The sequence below is a fragment of the Myiozetetes cayanensis genome, unplaced genomic scaffold (assembly GCF_022539395.1).
Source record: "Myiozetetes cayanensis isolate MyiCay16 unplaced genomic scaffold, myiCay2020 scf1345, whole genome shotgun sequence".
Classification (NCBI taxonomy): domain Eukaryota; kingdom Metazoa; phylum Chordata; class Aves; order Passeriformes; family Tyrannidae; genus Myiozetetes; species Myiozetetes cayanensis.
Genome location: NW_026086988.1, coordinates 1 through 9579, shown reverse-complemented (window position 1 = coordinate 9579; position 9579 = coordinate 1). Strand labels below are relative to the sequence as shown.

The 9579-nt window shown below is 65.2% G+C and overlaps 1 protein-coding gene across 1 annotated transcript; it reads right to left on the bottom strand.

Moving 5' to 3' along the window:
• Positions 1–270: 270 nt before the first annotated feature.
• On the bottom strand, positions 271–9345 carry LOC126636571 (actin-like protein 6B; the record flags this gene model as incomplete). Its single annotated transcript, XM_050308925.1, is given in 12 exon segments — positions 271–292; positions 294–342; positions 345–382; positions 496–557; positions 645–734; positions 2457–2563; positions 4288–4342; positions 4619–4664; positions 6421–6500; positions 6502–6519; positions 6615–6715; positions 9332–9345. Coding segments are annotated over 12 exon segments (672 nt in total), but the record flags the coding sequence as incomplete, so codon positions are not given.
• Between the last annotated feature and the right edge of the window lie 234 nt (positions 9346–9579).

Sequence of the window (9579 nt, the reverse complement as noted above, 5' to 3'; positions counted from 1 at the left end):
CAAACCCCACTGGGACCCCAAACCCTCCAGGGACCCCCAAACCCCTCCAGGACCCCCCAAAACCCTTCTGGGACCCCCTAAACCCCCCTCCTGAGAACCCACAAAGCCTTTGGGACCCCAAAACCCCACTGGGAACCCCAAAACCTTCCCTGGGAACCTCCAGACCTGTTAGGACCCCAAAACCCTTCTGTGAACCCCTCACACCCCTCCAGGGACCCCCAAAACCCCTAGGACCCCCCAAACCCCTTTGGGACCCCCAAGACCCCAAACCTTGACGTTGGAGGGTCGAAGAGCCCTCGGGGATGCGGAGCCGCTCGGCCCCGTAGTCGGTGTTGTACCCGTGGGCATCTCGTAGTGGACCGTGGGCATCTGGGCAGCCACCCTGGGGTGGGGAGGGGGCAAAGGGGGTTGGGGGTGGTTTTGGGGTCTCCCCCCGCCCTAAATTCACACCCAGGACCCCCAAAAACGCCCCCCTTGCCCCCTCCTCTCACTCACTGCTCGTCGTAGGGCGAGTCCGACACCTGGAGCACCGAGGCCTGGAAGTCCTGGATCACCTCCTGGGAGGACCCCCAAAAAAAAGGGGTAAGGGACCCCAATTTACACCCCCTGCCCCCAAAATTCCCCCCTTTTCCCCCCAGACTCACGTTGCAGGTGAAGTTGTGCCAGGATTTGGACACCTGGGGCAGCTTCTCCTTCTTCTTCCAGCTCGGGGGGGCCCCTTCGCGAACCGGCTCCTGATTTTGGGGGGGGGGGAAAAAGTGGGGACCCTGGGAACCCCAAAACCTCCCTCCTGGGAACCCCAAAAACCCCACTGGGAACCCCCAAACCCTTTGGAACCCCAAAAACCCTCTGGGAACCCCCAAACCCCACTGGGAACCCCAAAAACCCCACTGGGAACCCCCAAACCTGTTGGGACCCCAAAACCCCACTGGGAACCCCCGAACCCCAAAACTCCACTGGGAACCCCAAAAACCCCCTCTGGGAACCCCCAGACCTGTTGGGACTCCAAAACCCTACTGGGAACCCCAAAACCCCCTCTGGGAACCTCCAAAACCCCCTCTGGGAACCCCCAGACCTGTTGGGACCCCAAAACCCCCTCTGGGAACCCCAAAACCCCCTCTGGGAACCCCAAAAACCCCACTGGGAACCCCAAAACCCTACTGGGAACCCCAAAAACCTTGGTCAGGAGGGGCGTGTCCCCCTCATTAGCATACCCCCATCATTATACACCTCATTAGCGTGACCCTCATTAACACCCCCTTAATTAAAGAGGGGTGACAGAGCCCCAAATCTGACCCTTTTTTACCCAATTTGAGAACATGGGGTGTGGTCCACGGGCCACGCCCTTCTTGGCCACACCCCCAGGGCCACACCCTTATTGACCACGACCTTTTGGACCACGCCCATCCTGGCCACACCCACCGGGCCACGCCCTCCTTGGTCACACCCCCCGGCCACGCCCTTCTTGGCCACACCCACCGGGCCATGCCCATACTGGCCACGCCCTTCTTGGCCACACCCCGAGGGCCACACCCTTATTGACCACGTCCTTTTTGACCACGCCCATCTGGGCCACGCCCTTCTTGGCCACACCCCCGGGCCACGCCCATCCTGGCCACGCCCATCCTGTCCACGCCCACCGGGCCACGCCCTATTTGGCCACACCCCCCAGGGACACACCCTTCTTGACCACACCCCCCAGGACCACGCCCTTTTTGGCCACACCCCCCAGGGACACGCCCTTCTTGACCACACCCCCCAGGGACACACCCTTCTTGACCACACCCCCAGGACCACGCCCTTCTTGGCCACACCCCCCAGGGTCACTTCCTTCTTGGCCACACCCCCCCGGACCACGCCCTTCTTGGCCACACCCCCCCGGGGACACGCCCTTCTTGGCCACACCCCCGGGCCACGCCCTTATTGGCCACACCCCACAGGGACACGCCCTTCTTGGCCACACTCCCAGGGACACACCCTTCTGACCACACCCCAGGACCACGCCCTTTGGCCACACCCCTCGGACCACGCCCTTCTTGGCCACACCCCCCAGGGACATGCCCATCCTGGCCACACCCACACCCCCCAGGACCACGCCCTTCTTGGCCACACCCCCCAGGGACACGCCCATCCTGGCCACGCCCCCCCGGACCACGCCCTTCTTGACCACACCCCCCAGGACCACGCCCTTCTTGACCACACCCCCCAGGACCACGCCCTTCTTGACCACACCACACACACACACACACCCCCCGGACCACGCCTTCTTGGCCACCCCCGGACCACGCCCTTCTTGACCACACCCCCCAGGAACACGCCCTTCTTGGCCACACCCCACAGGGACACGCCCTTCTTGGCCACGCCCTTCTTGGCCACACCCCCCCGAGCCACACCCTTCTTGGCCACACCCCCAGGGCCACACCCACCCTGGCCACGCCCCTTTTGGCCACGCCCACCTTGGCAGCGATCATGTAGGGGGGGACGATGTCGATGTTGAGCTCCTGGAAGAGCTCCCGGCACTGCATGGAGATGAAATCCCCGGCCAGGGGAGACTTCACGATACCTGGGGGGAGAAAAGAGGGGTTTGGGGGGGGTTCTGGGACCACCCACGGCTCACCTGGACCAGGTGTGACCCAGGTGTGATCCCCCCTGTCCCAGGTGTGTCCCAGGTGTGTCCCCACCCCCAGGTGTGATCCCACGTGTCCTCAGCTGTGTCCCACCCCCCAGGTGTGTCCCAGGTGTGTCCTCCCACTTCCAGGTGTCCCCTCACCTGTCCCAGGTGTGTCCCAGGTGTGTCCCACCCCCAGGTGTCCCAGGTGTGTCCCCACCCCCAGGTGTGATCCCCCCTGTCCCAGGTGTGCCCAGGTGTGTCCCACCACCCCCAGGTGTGTCCCAGGTGTGATCCCCCTGTTCCAGGTGTGTCCCAGGTGTGTCCCACCCCCCCAGGTGTGTCCCAGGTGTGTCCCCCCCCCAGGTGTGTCCCAGGTGTGTCCCAGGTGTGTCCCACCCCCAGGTGTGTCTCACCTTGCTGCAGGATGTACCCATCGTGCACAGGGATGGCCGTGGTGTGGGTGTGTCCCAGGTGTGTCCCCCTGACCCAGGTGAGTCCCAGGTGTGTCCCCCACCCCAGGTGTCCCTCACCTGTCCCAGGTGTCCTCACCCTGCTGCAGGATGTACCCATCGTGCACTGGGATGGCCGTGGTGTGGGTGTGTCCCACCCCCCCAGGTGTGTCCCCCACCCCAGGTGTCCCTCACCTGTCCCAGGTGTCCCTCACCTTGCTGCAGGATGTACCCATCATGCACAGGGATGGCCGTGGTGTCAGGTGTCCCTAGGTGTGTCCCACCTCCCAGGTGTATCCCAGGTGTATCCCAGGTGTATCCCAGGTGTGTTCCAGGTGTGTCTCACCTGTCCCAGGTGTGTCTCACCTTGCTGCAGGATGTACCCATCGTGCACAGGGATGGCCGTGGTGTGGGTGTGTCCCAGGTGTGTCCCAGGTGTGTCCCACCCCCCCAAGGTGTGTCCCAGGTGTGTCCCAGGTGTATCCCAGGTGTCCCTCACCTTGCTGCAGGATGTACCCATCATGGACAGGGATGGCCGTGGTGTGGGTGTGTCCCAGGTGTGTCCCCCACCCCAGGTGTGTCCCAGGTGTATCCCAGGTGTGTCCCACCCCCCCAGGTGTGTCCCAGGTGTGTCCCACCCCCAGGTGTGTCTCACCTTGCTGCAGGATGTACCCATCGTGCACAGGGATGGCCGTGGTGTGGGTGTGTCCCAGGTGTGTCCCACCCCCCCAGGTGTGATCCCCCCTGTCCCAGGTGTGTCCCAGGTGTGTCCCAGGTGTGTCCCACCCCCCAGGTGTGTCCCAGGTGTGTCCCAGGTGTCCCTCACCTGTCCCAGGTGTGTCTCACCTAGGTGCAGGATGTCCCAGCTGTGCACAGGTGACTGGCCGTGGTGTGGGTGTGTCCCACCCCCAGGTGTGATCCCACCACCCCAGGTGTGTCCCCCACTCCCCCAGGTGTGGTCCCTGCCCCAGGTGTGCCCCAGGTGTGTCCCAGGTGTGTCCCAGGTGTATCCCACCCCCCCAGGTGTCCCTCACCTGTCCCAGGTGTCCCTCACCTGTCCCAGGTGTGTCTCACCTTGCTGCAGGATGTATCCCATCTGCACAGGTGATGGCCGTGGTGGGTGTGTCCCATCCCCCAGGTGTGATCCCACCACCCCAGGTGTGTCCCCACTCCCCAGGTGTCCTCACCTGTCCCAGGTGTCCCTCACCTGTCCCAGGTGTGTCTCACCTTGCTGCAGGATGTACCCATCGTGCACGGGGATGGCCGTGGTGTGGGTGTGTCCCTACCCCCAGGTGTGTCCCACCTCCCAGGTGTGCCCACTCCCAGGTGTCTCCCACCCCCAGGTGTCCCTCACCTGTCCAGGTGTGTCTCACCTTGCTGCAGGATGTACCCATCGTGCACAGGATGGCCGTGGTGTGGGTGTGTCCCACCTCCCAGGTGTGTCCCCCACTCCCAGGTGTCCTCACCTGTCCCAGGTGTCCCTCACCTGTCCCAGGTGTGCACTCACCTTGCTGCAGGATGCACCCATCATGCACAGGGATGGCCGTGGTGTGGTGGCCCCCGAGTCGAGCACCCAGCCCTGCAAGTGCTGCCTGCTGGCGAAGCTGTCTCGGGGTCAAGGGCCGTAACCTCCTCAAACAACCCTAAACCCACCCAAAAATCCCTGAACCACCCAAATACCCTGAAACCCACCCAAAAACCCCCCTAAACCACCCAAATCCCCTCTAAACCACCCAAATGCCCCAAATCCCACCCAAAAACCACCCTAAACCACCCAAATGCCCCCAAAATACCCCTAAACCCACCTAAACGCTTCCCAAATACCCCTAAACCCACCCACCCAAAAACCCCTAACTCACCTAAATGCCCCAAAATACTCCTAAACCACCCAAATACCCTGAAACTCCACCCCAAGACCCCCCTAAACCCACCCAAAACCACCCTAAACCCACCCAAAAACCACCCTAAACCCACCCAAAACCACCCTAAACCCACCCAACCCCCTCCCTGGCCCCTCTTGCTCAGGGGTGTTTTTGGGGTGGGGTTGGGGTTAGGGGCTGACTCCAGGGGTGACCCTGGGGTCTTGGGGTGATCCTGGAGGTGACCCTGGAGTTTGGGGATGACCCTGGGGGTCTCAGGAATGACCCTGGGGATTTGGGGGTGACCCTGGGGGTCTGGGGGTGACCCTGGGAGTTTGGGGTGACTCTGGGGTCCCTGGATGACCCTGGGGGTCTAGGGGTGACCCTGGGGTCTGGGTGACCCTGGGGATTTGGGGATGACCCTGGGGGTCTGGGGATGACCCTGGGAGTCCAGGGGTTACCCTGGGGGTCCCTGGATGAACCTGGGGTGACCCTGGGGTCCTGGGGTGACCCCTGGGGTCCTGGGTGACCCTGGGGTCTGGGGGTGACCCTGGGGATTTGGGGGTGACTCTGGGGGTCCCTGGATGACCCTAGGAGTTTGGGGATGACCCTGGGGATTTGGGGGTGACCCTGGGGGTCCTGGGGGTGACCCTGGGAGTTTGGGGGTGACCCTGGGGGTCCCTGCATGACCCTGGGGGTCCGGGGTGACCCTGGCGGTCCGGGGGTGACCCTGGGGATTTGAGGGTGACCCTGGGGGTCCAGGGATGACCCTGGGAGTTTGGGGATGACCCTGGGGGTCTGGGGATGACCCTGAGGGTCCGGGGATGACCCTGGGGGTCCCTGGATGACCCTGGGGGTCTGGGGGTGACCCTGGGGGTCCGGAGATGACCGTGGGGACCCTGGGGGTCTGGGTATGACCCTGGGAGTTTGGGGGTGACCCTGGGAATCTGGGGGTGACCCTGGCGGTCCCTGGATGACCCTGGGGGTCCAGGGATGACCCTGGGGGTCTTGGGGTGACCATGGGGGTCCCGGGGGTGACCCTGGGGGTCCGGAGATGACCTTGGTGACCCTGAGGGTCCGGGGGTGACCCTGAGGGTTTGGGGGTGACCCTGGGGGTCCCTGGATGACCCTAGGAGTTTGGGGATGACCCTGGGGGTCTGGGGGTGACCGTGGTGACCGTGAGGGTTTGGGGGTGACCCTGGGGGTCTGGGGGTGACCCTGGGGGTCTGGGGGTGACCCTGGGAGTTTGGGGGTGACCCTGGGGGTCCGGAGATGACCGTGAGGGTTTGGGGGTGACCCTGGGGGTCCCGGGGGTGACCCTGAGGGTCCTGGGATGACCCTGGGGGTTTGGGGATGACCCTAGGGATTTGGGGATGACCCTGGGGGTCCGGGGTGACCCTGGGGTTTGGGGGTGACCCTGGGGGTGACCCTGGGGGTCCGGGGGTGACCCTGGGAGTTTCGGGGTGACCCTGGGGTCCTGGGGTCCCAGAGGGAGGGATACGCCGTCAGCACGGCCGTCTTGCAGAGGAAGAAGGCGGGGATGTTGTAGTGCTCGAACATCAGCTCCGTCAGCTTCTCCCTGCTTGGCCCTCGTGTTCCACTGCCCGGGAGGGGGTGGGGACATCGGGGGACATCAGGGTCGTCAGGGGACACCAGGGGGTCGTCAGGGACACCCTCCCTGGGTGTGGCACCTACCGGGGCCTCGGACATGAGCACGGGGTGCAGCCCCGGCTCCGACTTGACGTGTTTGCCGTAGGTGTGGTCCAGGATGGCCTGGAAACACTCCCAGTCCTCGACTGGGAGGGGGTGGGAGGGGAGGGGACACAGCCGGGTGACCCCCACCCCCTACCCTCCCCCCACCGCCATGGTGACCCCAGTTTGTAGGCACCAACACCCCTGAGATGTCCTCCACCCCAGAGGTGTCCCCACTGTGTCCCCAGTGCCCTCCCAGTGCCCCCAGTGTCCCCATGTATCCCCAGTGCCCTCCCAGTGTCCCCAGTGCCCCCCAGTGTCCCCATTATCCCCAGTGTCCCCCAGTGTCCCCATTATCCCCAGTATCCCCAGTGCCCCCAGTGTCCCCAGTGTCCCCAGTGTCCCCCATGTGCCCTCCCAGTGTCCCCCAGTGTCCCCCCAGTGTCCCCCAGTGTCCTCCAGTGTCCCCCCAGTGTCCCCAGTTATCCCCAGTGTCCCCTCCATGTCCCCCAGTGTCCCCCAGTGTCCCCCATGTGTCTCCCCATTATCCCCAGTGTCCCCCCAGTGTCCCCAGTGTCCCCCCAGTGTCCCCAGTGCTCCTCCAGTGTCCCCATGTATCCTCAGTGTCCCCAGTGTCCCCAGTGCCCTCCCCAGTGTCCTCCAGTGTCCCCATCGTGTCCCCCATTATCCCCAGTGTCCCCCAGTGTCCCCATTGTCCCCAGTGTCCCCCAGTGTCCCCAGTGCCTCCCCAGTGTCCCCATTATCCCCAGTGCCCCCCAGTGTCCCCATGTATCCCCAGTGTCCCCCCAGTATCCCCCAGTGTCCCCTCCAGTGTCCCCCCAGTGTCCCCACCCAGTGTCCCCCAGTGTCCCCCCAGTGTCCCCAGTGTCCCCCAGTGTCCCCCAGTGTCCCCCATTGTCCCCAGTGTCCCCCCAGTGTCCCCAGTGTCCCCCCCAGTGTCCCCAGTGCCCCCTCAGTGTCCCCCAGTGTCCCCAGTGCCCTCCCAGTGTCCCCCCAGTGCCCCCACTCACTCAGTGTCCGTCCTTGAGGGACAGTGTCCCCCACTGTCCCCAGTGCCCCTCCATGTGCCCTCCCAGTGTCCTCCCAGTGCCCCCTCCAGTGTCCTCTCCCAGTGTCCCCCAGTGTCCCCCCATGTGCCCCCCCAGTGTCTCCCAGTGTCCCCCCAGTGTCCCCCTACTCACTCATGCCGTCTCTGGAGGGCACAGTGTCCTCGACCTCCCAGTGTCCCCTCCCAGTGCCCCCGTCCCCCAGTGTCCCCTAGTGTCCCCCCCAGTGCCCCTCCCCAGTGCCCCCTCCCATGTGCCCTCCCAGTGCCCTCCCAGTGCCCTCCAGTGCCTCCCACTCACTCAGTGCTGCTCCTCGAGTGTCCCCAGGCTCGACTCTCCCCCAGTGCCCCCTAGTGTCCCCCAGTGTCCTCCCCAGTGCCCCCCCAGTGCCCTCCCAGTGTCCCCAGTGCCCCCCAGTGTCCCTCCAGTGCTCCCCAGTGTCCCCAGTGTCCCCCCAGTGCCTCCCCAGTGTCCCCTCTCATGTCCTCCCATTATCCCCAGTGTCCCCTCCAGTGTCCCCAGTGCTCCTCCCCAGTCTCCTCCCAGTGCCCCCCACTCACTCATGTCCATTCTCAGTGTGCCCAGGACCTCGACCCTCCCCAGTGCCCTCCCAGTCTCTCCCAGTGTCCCCCAGTGCCCCCCACTCACTCATGCCACTCTCAGGGGACATGACCTCGACCCTCCCCAGTGTCCCCCCCAGTGTCCCCCCATTGTCCCCTCCCAGTCTCCCCCAGTGTCCCCCAGTGCCCTCCCAGTGTCTCCCAGTGCCCCCCACTCACTCATGCCCTCTTGAGGGGGACAGACCTCGACCCTCTCCCCAGTGCCCCTCCATTGTCCCCATCCCCCAGTGCCCCCCAGTGTCCTCCCCAGTGCCCCCCAGTGTCCCCCAGTGCCCTCCCCCAGTCTCCCCCAGTGCCCTCCCAGTGTCCCCCCATTGTCCCCCAGTCTCCCCCAGTGCCCTCCCAGTGTCCCCCAGTGTCCCTCCCAGTCTCTCCCAGTGTCTCCCCAGTGTCCCCACTCACTCATGCTGTCTCCTGAGGGGGACAGGCCTCGATCCTCCCCAGTGCCCCCTCCCCAGTGCCCCCCCAGTGTCCCCCATTATCCCCAGTGCCCCCCAGTGTCCCCATTATTCCCCAGTGTCCCCTCCATGTCCCCCCCAGTGTCCCCCCAGTGCCCCCCCACTGTCCCCAGTGCCCCCCAGTGTCCCCTCCCTAGTGTCCCCCCCAGTGTCCCCATTATCCCTCAGTGTCCCCCAGAGCCCTCCCAGTGCCCTCCAGTGTCCCCAGTGCCCTCATTATCCCCAGTGTCCCCCCAGTGCCCTCCCCAGTGCCTCCCAGTGTCCCCCCAGTGCCTCCCCCCACTCACTCATGCCGCTCTTGAGGGGGGACAGGACCTCGACCCCCTCCCCAGTGCCCCTCCATTGCCCTCCCAGTGCCCTCCCAGTGTCCCCCAGTGCCCTCCCAGTCTCTCCCAGTGTTCCCCAGTGCCCCCCACTCACTCATGCCGTTCTTGGGAGGGGGACAGGACCTCGACCCCACCCCAGTGCCCCTCCATTGCCCTCCCAGTGCCCTCCCAGTACCTCCCAGTGCCCTCCCAGTCTCTCCCAGTCTCTCCCAGTGCCCTCCCAGTGCTTCCCAGTGCCCCCCCACTCACTCATGCCGTTCTTGAGGGGGACAGGACCTCGACCCTCCCAGTGCCCCCCAGTGCCCTCCCTGTGTCCCTCCCAGTGCCCCTCCAGTGTCCCCCCGGTGTCTCCAGTGCCCTCCCAGCCTCTCCCAGTGTCCCTCAGTGCCCCCCCCACTCACTCATGCCAGTTCTTGGAGGGGGGACAGGACCTCGACCCCCTCCCTGGCCACGTGCAGGGCGTTGGGTGTCGATGTAAAAACCTTCCCCCTTCTGTC